General features: G+C 40.4%; 1 protein-coding gene across 3 annotated transcripts in view; it reads left to right on the forward strand.

Annotated features, from left to right (window-relative positions):
- Positions 1-12,433, forward strand: part of MYRIP (myosin VIIA and Rab interacting protein) — a 232,531-nt gene that overhangs the window by 103,595 nt on the left and 116,503 nt on the right. For all 3 annotated transcript variants that reach the window (XM_075418805.1, XM_075418806.1, XM_075418804.1), the window contains exon 3: positions 5,817-6,038. In XM_075418805.1, coding sequence (XP_075274920.1) covers positions 5,817-6,038 — 222 coding nt within the window. The remainder of the gene's footprint in view (positions 1-5,816; positions 6,039-12,433) is intronic.

Genomic DNA, 12,433 nt, shown 5'->3' on the forward strand with positions numbered 1-12,433 from the left:
TCGTCCTCATGCAAAGTGAGATGAACATCTTTGTGCTGGTTTTCCAACAACGCTCACACAGTCCTCTGATGCTATGACTTGTCAGGCTGTGAAACCTGCTTCCTTAGCAAGCTCTGCTGTTTATTCTGCCTCCTGCTCTTGTTTATTCTGCTCCATGTTCTGTGGGGAAGGGTCAAGTAACAACACTGATTCTAGTGCAAACCTTTGTAGGTCTGTGCTGCTGGAAGTCCAGCCAGGAACAGTGAAAAATGACTAATAGTGAATACTTCCGAGATTTTCAGAGAGAGCAACTCAGATGTCTGAGTTACTCTCCTGCTGTACATTAGCCAGGCTATGAATTGTGTTTTATAAGGTCAAGCCAGATGGCACTGTGAAAGGAGTGCTGGAGAAGAACTGTTTAATGTAGCAGGAGTGTTTCTATGCTGAAAGGAGTTTCTTTCAAACTGATACGGCATAAAATTGGATTCTAAGAAAGGTAGACTCACAGATGCCACCAGTGATGCAAAGAATGTATTGCACTGAAGTATGATGGAAAATATTTTCACTAAATATTTTTGGTCTGTTTGAATTGACTAATACTTATTCTTACAAATGCTTGTCTGTATTTGTCATTCTTCAGGTGTGACCAAAAGGGATAAAAAAGGTCATTAACTTCTGATGACCTTGTACTGAAAGTCAGGACCTGATAGGAGAAATGTGAAATTCTCCAATGAGAGATGCGTGGGGAGGGGAACAGAGTGTGAATGGGAGGGGGGAGTGCAGGTAAATGCTACACGTGTACCAGCATTTGATGAATAGTTTGCTTTCCTTTACTGGTCATGAACACACAATGAAATACTTAGAGGAAGTTGGTCAGTATGACCAGGAATTTAGTTTTCATCCCTTCAAGAATAGATGCACCTGAGAATTATTTCTCTTAAACTATTTTTTTTTCACTTGGTTCAACAAGGAGAAAAAAAGATGGGATTAAAGAAGTGACAAAATGCACTATTCTGAGCTGCAAAGTCATAAATAGAGACTGACTGATACAGAAATAACACAGTAGAAAGACTTGCAGAACCATACTTTGGCTGCTGATATGTAGGATAGCCCTTAATAGGTGGCAGGGAATAGAAAGCTGTTAGGCTGTGAACTTTATCAGGTCAAATAAAGTATTTCTGGTAAGTAGTTATCAATGCTGTTGATTCAGTGCAATCTATAGACTTCTTGATATTTCTGCAAATTATTTGGGAAGGATATAGAAAAATAAAGTAAAATTCTACTATAATTTGCTAAAAAAGAGGCAAGAAACATTGACATAGTAGCTATAGAAAGATACCAGACAGGCAGTGAGAAGTATGCTTCAGGGAGAGCAAAATGACATTTATTGAGGGGAATGTAACAAATGTTTATATAACTATAAATCACTATCAAATGTGGGAAGGAAAAAAATCAGGGAAGGCATGTAAGAAGGTGGTAAAACTATAACGATGTTCTGCTAGGTGGTTAGGATGTTTGATAGGGTAGTACAACATAAAGTATCGCATGTTTGTAATCTAAGAGGAAGGTGTCACAAAATGCTAATGTAAATAATTGAAGTTTACCATTTTGTAGTCACATTGCAGGGCTGTGGCATATATAGGTGAAACTATAAAGTGAATGAAAACTGACTGGTCGTGTAGGCTCAGATAGTAATGGTCAGTGGTTCAGTATGGATATAATAGTGAAAAAGGGGGAAAACTTTTTAGCTTATCATCACTTGTGGTTGATGGGAATGCACAACATGGAAGCACACCTTTTGGCCCTTCTCAATGGATCAGTGAAACACAGGATTTAACCAGAAGGTCCTGCACCTGCATCAGAAGTGCTTGTCCCCAATACTGGTGAAGTATTTTACCTCAGAACACCCTACCTCGCTGCAGAGTGGTCTCTAACGGAGATAAGAGGGCAGATGAGAAAGAAGAGTGAGGGGAAAAAAGTGTGTTATAACCCAGATTTATTTTCATGTGTTCCACGTGGCACGTATTTATGATGCAAACTGTTGCAGTTTGATTAATACAATCCTCTGAAAAAATCTAAGTATGCATCTGTATATTTTGGAACTTATAGTTCAATAAAATGTTCTTTGACAGAATTAGTCGCGGTGACAGATACTTTGCCTATCTGTTGAGGAGCCTTTGCTTCTTTTGTATTTATAGGCAATTGGTGAAATGCAGCCACTGGAAAAAGAAAATGAAATCCAATCTTAGATTCATTCAAACAGCAGGAGTTCTCCACAGATCCTTATTACTATGTTACACATAGCCGTAATAGCTGAGCACCGTCAGTTGTCACTGAAGTGATGTGAATAAATTCTGCCATTTGTGGTTCCCACTCTTGTGTCCTTTCCCTAAAAGGGAATTTTTTTGTGCAGTCTTTTTTTGTCACTTGTTTTATTTGCACACATATACACACACCTATAAACACATTATGTTCCCTTCTTGGCGAAATGATGCTGGGGGAAGTAAGCGCACATGAGTGCACACACATTCTCTGTCTTTTCTGTGTCCCATCCCCCTCATCTGTGTCTTGTTGAAGGAAATGGTGGTGCATGGGGAGGAAGGGGGAATGCTTGTGATGGCTGTGTGGTTTGACCTGCCTCCTAGAAAAAGTCAGCTTTTGCACAGGTGGCTGCCATCCTTTTGGAATCGAGGTTCACTGCATGAGATGATACGTGTTGTTGACTGCTCCCCTTTGCTTAGACCACTGTTATAATCTTCTCGCACAAAGCCATTTGAACATGCTAAAGGTGAAGTCTGAGACTTTCAAACTTGGGATGCCTTGAACTTCAGCTTGCACCTTCTGGATTCCAGCACTATGAACTTTCTCAGTGTATTAAAATTGGAGCTCACATTAATCATCCTGCTCACAATAATAATCCAGCTAAAGTCATGTGCAAATGAGGTTATCTCAGTATTGCTGGGAGTAAACCAGAGCCTACTTTTCTCTTTGACTATGATTTCCCTCAGACCAGGCAGACTGAGTTGCCTACTGGTGTTGTGCAGCACTTCACCTTCATAATGAAAGCCAGGTTTTTCTTCCAAGGAAAAAGTGTGAAGAGCAGCCTTTTGGCTTCAACTGACAAGTCCTGTTGCCAGTCCCTTTTGCCATTTGACTCCTGGCAGAAACTAGAGTAGCCTTTAGCAGGTAGGACATCAGTGCCTTAATTTGTTACAGCCGTCAGAAGGATGTTTATTGCTTTCTTTTCTGTTCTGCCTGGTTTCCTGTGGAATTGAGGCTTTTTCGGTCATGCTCTCTCTCTGCCAGCCTGCCCAGCCCTATCCTATTGACTTTTTGAATCCGTTGGCCATTTTTAGTCCTATTTAAAAGTGAGGCAGATGCCTTAATGATATTAAGGTTCTAGCACTGTGATGAATGTCGGCAGCCAGATAGGGGAGAGAGATGTAATTAATGCCTGTACTGATGAAAAGACTTCATTGTGTGCTCAGATTTTTCTAGCTGTCAGGCTTTATTATCTCTGTTGTGAATGAAGCTGCCTATTTTTATATTGCGCGAGCATTATTGTAGGGCTTTAATAGGTGGCTTTGTTTCTGTGGTTTATCTTGGTATCATGCATGGGAGCCCTAATGAGGGTTCAAAATGCCGTTGAGCATGCCAGTGTTGAGTGTGCAGGCTGATACTACCAAATATCAATGTTGCTAATTTAGGGAGATAATAGAGCTGCATGAGGACAAAAATCTCTTCTTTCACTGCTCCTCCTGACCTCGTCTCCTTAGCTCTTCTCATCTTACGGGGAGGCCAGCATCTGCTCTGTCTCCAGCCTGAAGCGAGGATTGCAGCATCTTGGGCTGCTGACACTTCTCTGTGCCCGAAATCCTCCTTGTATTGTGTAGTCCTCACCTTCACTGGCTTCTCTCCTGTGACCTGAGGGTCCGGCCTGCCTTTCTGTGCAGCAGCATTGCTCTGGCTCCGTTGCTGCAGAGCAGGTTGCGTGCTGTGGATGGAGGAGTGACATGGGGAATAGTTTGCTTCCTCTCCTGATCCCTTAGAAAGATTGTCCGTGTAGTACCATGGTAGGAGAAAGTAATGGAGATAAGACAAACTAGTCTAACCATACCATTTAATCTGTGGGATAGTTCTGTCAGTTTACATGAGGAAGCCAGTTTACTTGCATAATTCAGACGTTTCCTCTCTTACATGATATTCTCTTACCTGTTTCACTTTTAACGTTCTGTAAAAATGTGAAAAAACAAGTAAGTTTTCCCATCTGGACAAGAATCATAAAGAAGGATTATTTACTTGAAACTCCAAGGAGTGTTTACTTGCCTTTGAGCAGCTGGTCTAAGATAGCCAAACCTTTGTACAGAGAACAAACAGCGGAAACATACATTGTTCTGAAGTTTTAAACTTATGAAAGGGGTATATCAGGAGTATGGTTAAATATGATGCATGTGCAAGTTAAAAAATTATATGCTTTCAATCACTGCCTTAATTGCCTTTTAGAATTGAGGTTTAGAATTGACCTGTCAGACTTTCATCAAATAGGCTGTTTTTATTTTGACTTATGAATCTGAGGCAGAAATGGCAAATAAGATGATGTATAGCCCAGTAAAGCGAGTCTTTAACATTCCAGGTTTGGCTCAAAATAATGCTTGTGGATGATCTTCGTTGAGTTCCTGAATAAATATGAAATAAGTGTAATCTTTTTTTCCTGTCGCAAGATATTTAAGCATTAATTTTAGTGCAGGTCAGCATGTCACAACTCTCTCTTCTTGCAGCTGTCTCTTGTGGTACCTTTAAATTTTGTTTAGACTTTTGTGTAACTCTGGTCTTGTAAGTGGTTCTTATCAGCAGTTGGAAATAGTAAGGTAGCCACCACTAATTCTGCGAAATAGAAAGAATGAATATATGTACGTGCACACTGTTCTATAAGCTTTTATTTAGCATGTTTGTCAAAAATCTTTTTTTTTTTTTTCCTATTCATTTATATTCTAGTTGTACATGCCAGAAACTGTGTGATGAGTTTGCAGACTTGTCTACTTACACAATTGTTCCTTCTGGATGTTTTTTATTACTCTTATTGTGGAATATATTGCCTATTTTGTAAAATATCGAAAGCACTGTAAAATGGGAGATAACAAATTACTGAATACCACACACATACAATTTTTTTTTTTTTTAAATAAATGAGCTTTTCTGCTGGAGTATGGAAAATTTTAGGGAGTCTGCAAACACTTTCACAAACAGTTGGCAGTTGCCTTAGTATTGGTCCTAATTAGCAAAACACCCAAATCTCTTTGGAGTTAAGAATGTGATTAACCTTCCTTGACAAATTGGACATATTATGGATAATATGACCCAATGGCTCAGAACAAAGCAAACTTAGCACTTTTGTTTTCAGAACTGTTGGTCAGTAGGATTTTTTTATTACTGTGCACCAAGCCTTCTGACTTTCATAGACCTGAGTTCTGATTTGTAGCCTGTTCTGAAAGCAGCCCTGAATTCTCAAATGATGCTATGGCTTCACACAGTTGGAGTACCTGGAGCAGCAGCCTGGTCCTCCTGAGGGTTGTCTCGCTGAAGCTGAGTGAAGGCAGGTTGGTTGCCCTCGCTCATGACTCAGAGTTTAAATGGATCAGCCATGGGTGACTCCAGGGAATATAGGACTTTTTGCTTCCTAATTCTGGATGTAGAATATGCATTTCTGACATTGATTTCACACCTGCAAAAGTTACTTGAAGAGTATAACACAAAGATGTGGAAAGAGGAGAAAGGCAAAGGGGTGATTTCCCATTGCAGTTTTGTCTATATTTTTGTTCTGTTGTGTTTTGTTCCAGTGAAATGAAGCAGAAGTTGGATGAAGAGGGTAACAAGTGCAGCATCCTTTCCAAGCAGCAGAAGTTCAACGAGCACTGCTGTATTCGCTGCTGTTCCCCTTTCACCTTTCTTATTAACAGCAGGCGACAATGCCAAGACTGCAAGTACAACATCTGCAAGAGCTGCAGTTCTTACCAGAAGAAGGAGAAGGCTTGGATTTGCAGCGTCTGCCAGCAAGCAAGGTAAAGGCCTATTGTTTGGCAACCTGTGTAAGGCAGCTGTGGCCTGACCTGAGCTTTTCCTTGTATTTGTCAGTAGTTAACATTGGCAGCATAGGGACATGAAGTACCTGTTTATATAGGGCTTGATTGGTTTCTGAGGTGTGACGTGTCTGTTTTTTGTAGAGGTTATTTTGTTCCGAGCGTGTTTGGTTACCCGTTCCATTTTCCAGGCTTGCTTAGCTGGACTCAGCAAGCAGTAATTGGACTTAGCTTGAGCAGGGCTGGGATCTCCTGAAATGCCTGGGTTGCTAATGGAACCTGAGCGCAGATGGTGGTAAGGCAGTTAATCATTTTGCAGCAAATCCCACTGATGAGTGGGGAGTGGAAGGAAGAATATTGGTGAATAGATCATCCAGCTGTGACTGTGTTTTGGAGTGCTTTTCTAAATGCCATCTTATTGGAAGGGATGCTTTGGGCTTATGTTGGCAAATAACCAGAGAAAATATCAGTGCAACCTGTTAGAATTCTTAACACCTGTTAAGAATATGCTGCCAGGCTTCTATTTGCAGACGGTATTAGAGATTTACTATCTCATCATTTTAAGGCTAACAGACCACAACATTTAAAGATAGCACCAGAAAAACAAAGCAAATTCAAGCAAACACGTAACAGGAGCAAAGGGGTCATTCCCTGGATGGTGTCTGTGATAGTCCTTCTTGTCTGCATTGCAGGCCAGGTTCCAAAAGCAGCCTTAGCTGTGGTGGTGTAGCGCTGATTAAAGCCTTTTTACTCAGACAAGAAAGGTGAATGAAATAACTCAGTTCCTCATAGTTTAATTTGGAACACTGGTGACTAAAGCAGCTGAGCAAATGTGACAAAGATGGCTGTTTATGCTTCATCTTTCCCTGTAGTGGACAGCACAGGATGAAGATGAGAGTCAAGTCCTTTTCCAGTGCTCTGTGATATTCCTGTGCTCAACAAAGACTCCCTTTTGGTTCCCATCAACACCGACTTGAAATTTAAGCATTGACATAGTGTCTGTGAATGAAGTGTGTGCCCTTTGACATAGGGCCTTAAAATCATAGGGAACCTAGATAAATAATGCCATGTTTCCAAATGCCAGCCTTTGAACCTGAAGGAGGTTGTATTCTCCAAGGTACCTGCTCCTTCTCTGCCTTTTGCCATGGAAAACCTACACACGCACCATTTCCCTCAGTGAGAAGGCAGAATAGTGACAGGAGTATCTTTTCCAGCAATACAGATTGCAGCGGAGCCAGTGCTTGTTTCTACTTTAGCCATTCAACCGTTTCATATTAGGCCTCTTTCTTCCACTTCTCCTGAGTTCACCCACACCGGCAGCAGAACCGGCAGCCAGGTTTGTGGATGCTGATGAACTGCACTTAAAATAGTTTTTGCTGACTCCACAAAAGAAGTCTCAGAAGAATTTAATTTCAGAAGAAAAATCTGTGACTATATTATAAGATATGCTATTTCTGACCTTTGAAATCAGTGCTTTTCCCACAATCCTGTGCAGCCCTCAGAGTCACCCACCTGTAATTCAGTTATAGACATTTTCTTTATTTATGAGACCTGAGACATAGCTTGAGATATTTTTCAGTGAAGAAATTAACTAACACTGCTGCTCATCATGTTATGATCTGGTTTATTGATTGCACTATGCAACTTAAAAATCGGTGTAGGGGAAGCAGGGGCTGGCATTTCTCAGGGGCTGCTGTGGTGTTTTGGTTTGGTGGAACTGTTTTTTTGTTTTGGGTGATGGTGTGTTTTTTTAACTATCAGTCAGTATTTTTTCCAGGGGAAAAAGACAGGGGGAAACACCACAGTCTGTGAGTTCCTGTTGCTTTCTCAGTGACTTGCTCAGGTGGAGCATGGACTGTGCTCTCCTGCCCCTCCCCGGCTTCTCTTCCTGTGTCTTATTTTTTCCTTTAAGAAAATATCACAAGTACTAGAGGTGGTTCTCAGTTCATCTGCTACTTGTCTTCAGATCTTACTGCACGATGCATAGTGAGCTAGAAATATTTCAGAGGACTGCATTTTCAGGTTGTTCTCCTTTTTTTTCCTCCCCTTCCCTGTATGTTTTTGCTTAATTCTACAAGAGTTAACGTTGTAATTGTCTTCTGTGCAGAAAGAGCTTATACAAACTGGAAAAGTACAAATATATATAGTTCAGACTTCCTGTGATGATTGTGCTCTCTCAGCTCTGCTCTAGAGCAGTGCTCGAATAGTCCTGAGTTTTATTTCTAGTATGCATTTAGAATATGTCAACCAGTTCTCTGACATCAGAAGCAATTTCTTGCTGTACAAAAGGCTATAAAGCATTCTTAGCATAATTTGTTTTTGTAAAGATGGTTCACCTTATACATTAGAGCTTGAGACTTTAGGTGAATTACTTGGAAGATACATTTTGTTCATCTCCACGTGAAAATTCTGAAAAGTTCCTGTATGATGTGGGAATCAGAACCAATGTCTTGGGGATGGTTAAAAGATTTTTAGAAAGCAGTAAAATGTGTAAACATCCCTTGAGTTCAGATTTAAAACCCTTCTGGGAGTTGTACCCTTTTCTTTAGACTGTCTTATTTCCGATTATCTTCCTCCAAAAGATTGACGTCAACTTTTGCGGGTTGTGAATGGTCTCCTGGTAGGTTCCTGCACCGAGGTGATCTTGGCACTGAAGAAAATCTAACCTGTGGAGTTAGTCTCTCAAGATGTGACCCTAGTTGCCGATACCTGTTCTGTGGAAGTTGATTTTCATCTTCCAGGGCAGATATATACATTAATATTTAGCAGAGAGTAAATATGCAGGTCAGCATTGAAACATAGAACATTTTTAGAAAATTGGGCCAGAAAGTGAGTCTCTGCTTCTTCGAAAAGCAGGAAACTCATCAATAAGCCAGTGAAAAATTTGGTGTTTAGACTCCTTTAAAGCACATCTCCTGTTACAATGCATCTTTTAAAATTTCAGCTCAGTATAGAATCTCAGTGCTCAGAAATGTCTTCACATCAATGTCTATATAGGTCTTGTGAGAAACTAGAGAACCTACCTTCAGTTTCCTATTTTTCCACATTTAGCACACATTCTCCTAATACATTTTGTTTTAGGTTTGTCTCTGGATGACATTATTAATGTTCTAGGGGTTTTTTCCTCTCACGTATGTATCTTCTTAATTTTTAAGTATGTTATAATAAAGTTGTGTGTTACCAATTTCAAGTTTTCAATTTGTGTGTAGGGCATTTCTGGTTCTTCCAAAGCTTGCTACAATGTCTCCTTGTTAGACACCCATCAGACAGTGTGTTTAGGCAACTTGCTGAGGTCTGTACCTCTTAAGTCCTCTTGACCAAGCAGATTCCAGGCACAGTTTCTTTGCCCTCTGGATTAACACTTTTGGTGCCGGGCAGTGGGCTTATTGGCTCGTTTATTAGAAATAGGGCATGCTTTCCATTTGTCTGAGACCACCTTTCCAGTCCCCAAGGAGCCATCTCCCAGAACACCCTGCTAGTGATACTCTGCTTTCCAGTTTAACACTTGTACTAAAAAAAAAAATTAGTGCAAGCCATTAAATTGCATATTTTTGCAGGTTTTCTGAACCAATCGTATATTTTGCTTCTGGACTGTAGGAAGAGTAGATAGAGTCCCATCCGAAATAACACACACAAACATCTGGCTGTCTATCTCAGCTTTTCATGACTGTCCCCCTGCATTCCTGGTTCCCTTCTTCTGGTCTCACCATCTGCAGATCAAAAGGTATCTGTCTCTGTTGTGAGTGGGAGCGTGGACACCTAATCCTTTCATGCCTTCACATCCATCTGCTGTGTGATTCTCTCACTTATTCTCAAAACCCTCGCTCAGGTGGTGAGAGTTCATCACCTAGTGGCCTCTCGCTTAGCTCCTTTGAGCCAGGCTGTGAATAAGGGGGCATCACCTGGTCTGCAGGAACTCTTTGTTCTGCTTCGTAAGAGCTGCTTTGTTGTTGATGGTCTTTTGCTAATGTCAGTTATTAACAGGCAGAGACCCAGGCACTGCTCCTTTTCTCCTTAATGATGTTAACTAGTGAAAAACACAGCCATGCTGCCTACACTCTGACTTTGTGCAAAGTAGTCTTCTGAGTGGCTCAAAATGTGTCCCAAAAATTGTCGCACTGGTGGTCTGCAGCACAGATCTATTTCAGTGTTTAAGAGAACTGCTCTTTTTTACTTCTTTGGGTTTTTTTTTCATACTCTCAATTTGACTGTGGCTTTAAAAAGAAGGATGTAATTTATCTTCACAGACACTCAATACAGAGTCATTTTTTAATGTTCTTTACATTTTCTTTTGAGTTTATTGTGGTGCCCAGTTGAAAAATAGGGTTCTAACTAGACCCTAACAATTCACATCGGTAGCAAAAGTAATTGTCTTACTGGAACTTGAAAATTAATTAGAATTAGATTAATCAGATATGCATTAGATTTTTTTTTAATGTACATTACAGTGAGACTTGAGGAAAATTTGTTGAGGTCTAGTCTACCTTCAGTGCCCAGTACATTCATCTCTGACTAGCATGTATTGGGATTAACGCTAATGTAAAAACAGAGCAATGCTTCTGACAACATGAAAATTGCAACAGAAAACAAAAATCTAGGCTCAATGGGCAGACAGAACACCCTTCAAATAGACTGGAGTTTTGTCAGCCCCAGGAACAGTCCTAAATAAAACCTTTATATTTCAGATGGTTTTATTTGGAGGGCCCGTGCTCATACTTTCATGTTAGCAGAACAGAGCCTATTTTTGTGCAAAACATGGTAAAGTTGATGGTAGATGTGATTTTAGCCTGCCAAAGGATAGATATCTTGTGCTGAGCTGATGCAAGTTTTAGTGTAAAACTCTTTACAGTCTCTAGAGGGGGAAAAAAACCCCACCAGAATTTGGTAAAAGCTTGGATTGGTGCTTGAGAAGAAGTACTCCTGGTTAGTAACTGAACCTTGTGTTTGTTTGTTGATGCATTTGGCTGTAACAAAACGGTTGGTTTCAGGACTTTGTTGTGGAAAGCTAATGAAGATACAATGCTGCTTAGCAATCTTGGTTTGCTTTCAAGCAGGCTAAACATCTGGTAAACTGAAATATCTTTTAGGTAGTCTGCCTCAGCCTCAGCTTGGAGCTTGGTGTACACTTTTGTGAGAGCTGCGTATTTCTGCTATCTGAGATCCTTGTCTGACATTAGAGAGAACTTCTACAGAACTTGGAAGCTGTGACTTTGTCATGTAAATGCCAGGAAATGTGTTTTTCCTTCCAAGATAGAATTGTATAGGAACATTCACTTGCTGTGTGGCATAGCAGAAAAGATAAAGGTTTTTGCTCTGCTATGTGTGTGTTGTCTTCACTGGACCCATATGTGTCTTGTTCTGCTTTTTTATAAGTCCTCTGAATGATCCCATTCATATTGTACTTAAAGGATTTACTAATTTTCGGTAAATAGCAGTGAAAATTATTTTTCTTAGCTGTAAGTGCTCATAGAAATTGATGCAATTCCTTCCAAAAATGCCTTCTGCTCTATTCCAATTTTCTTCCTCCTCCCACCCCTACCTCTCTGTTTTTGTACCCTGTCTCTTGATCTGCTTCTCCTTACCATGCTTTAGCTTCACAGTGGATCACAGACACCATATCCTTTTGCTTACAATACCCAGGAAGAGCAAGGGCAATAGCTCGGATTTTGCACAAGAGCCAGGAACAGTCTTTGGTTTATTCAGTTGTTCCCTAGCTGGAGGAGAGAGAGAAATGTGCTAACTGATTGCTTTGGCAGGTTGATCTCTGCTGGGTTTTTTGCTATTCTGATCTGTCTTAATTGTTTCTGAAGTGTGCACAGTGAAGAATTTCAATTCTGCTAGACAGACTGCAATGCTGTGCTCAGCTGTAAGAAAAGTATCTAAAAATGGAATTGAAGAGGAGAGTAGGAAAGAGAGGTCTATTAAAATGGCTAAATACAAGTGCTAATTATGCGATCTTTTCTAGATTTAAGTAGCATCGGAAGTGAGCATGTGGCTGAGTGCCTGAAGGAGTAATCAGTGTTTTAGGAGCGATGGATTCCAGTTTTAGCTGTTCACCTGATTGTCTGGTGACCTTGGGGAAGTTTCCATCTCTCGTGTTTCCCCATGTGCAGAATAGATTTAATGATGCTGAGCTCTTGGAGGTCAGTGGTTGAAAAGTCGAATGCTATGGCTGAAAAGTGCTATCTGTTATTAATGTACTGTTATTATAGAAGTTTTGCTGCAGTCAGCATGGTTAAAACCTTTGCTTCGTGTGTTGCAGTAGCATGAAAGAGTAAGGACTTGGATTCTTGTAGGGAATGAATGAGGATAGAATATCAGAGCTTTATTTTCAATGTCAATATGTAAATACTTGCCTGTGTTTGGCCCCACCTACC

Source organism: Opisthocomus hoazin, chromosome 4 (genome assembly GCF_030867145.1).
Source record: "Opisthocomus hoazin isolate bOpiHoa1 chromosome 4, bOpiHoa1.hap1, whole genome shotgun sequence".
NCBI classification, from domain to species: Eukaryota; Metazoa; Chordata; class Aves; order Opisthocomiformes; family Opisthocomidae; genus Opisthocomus; species Opisthocomus hoazin.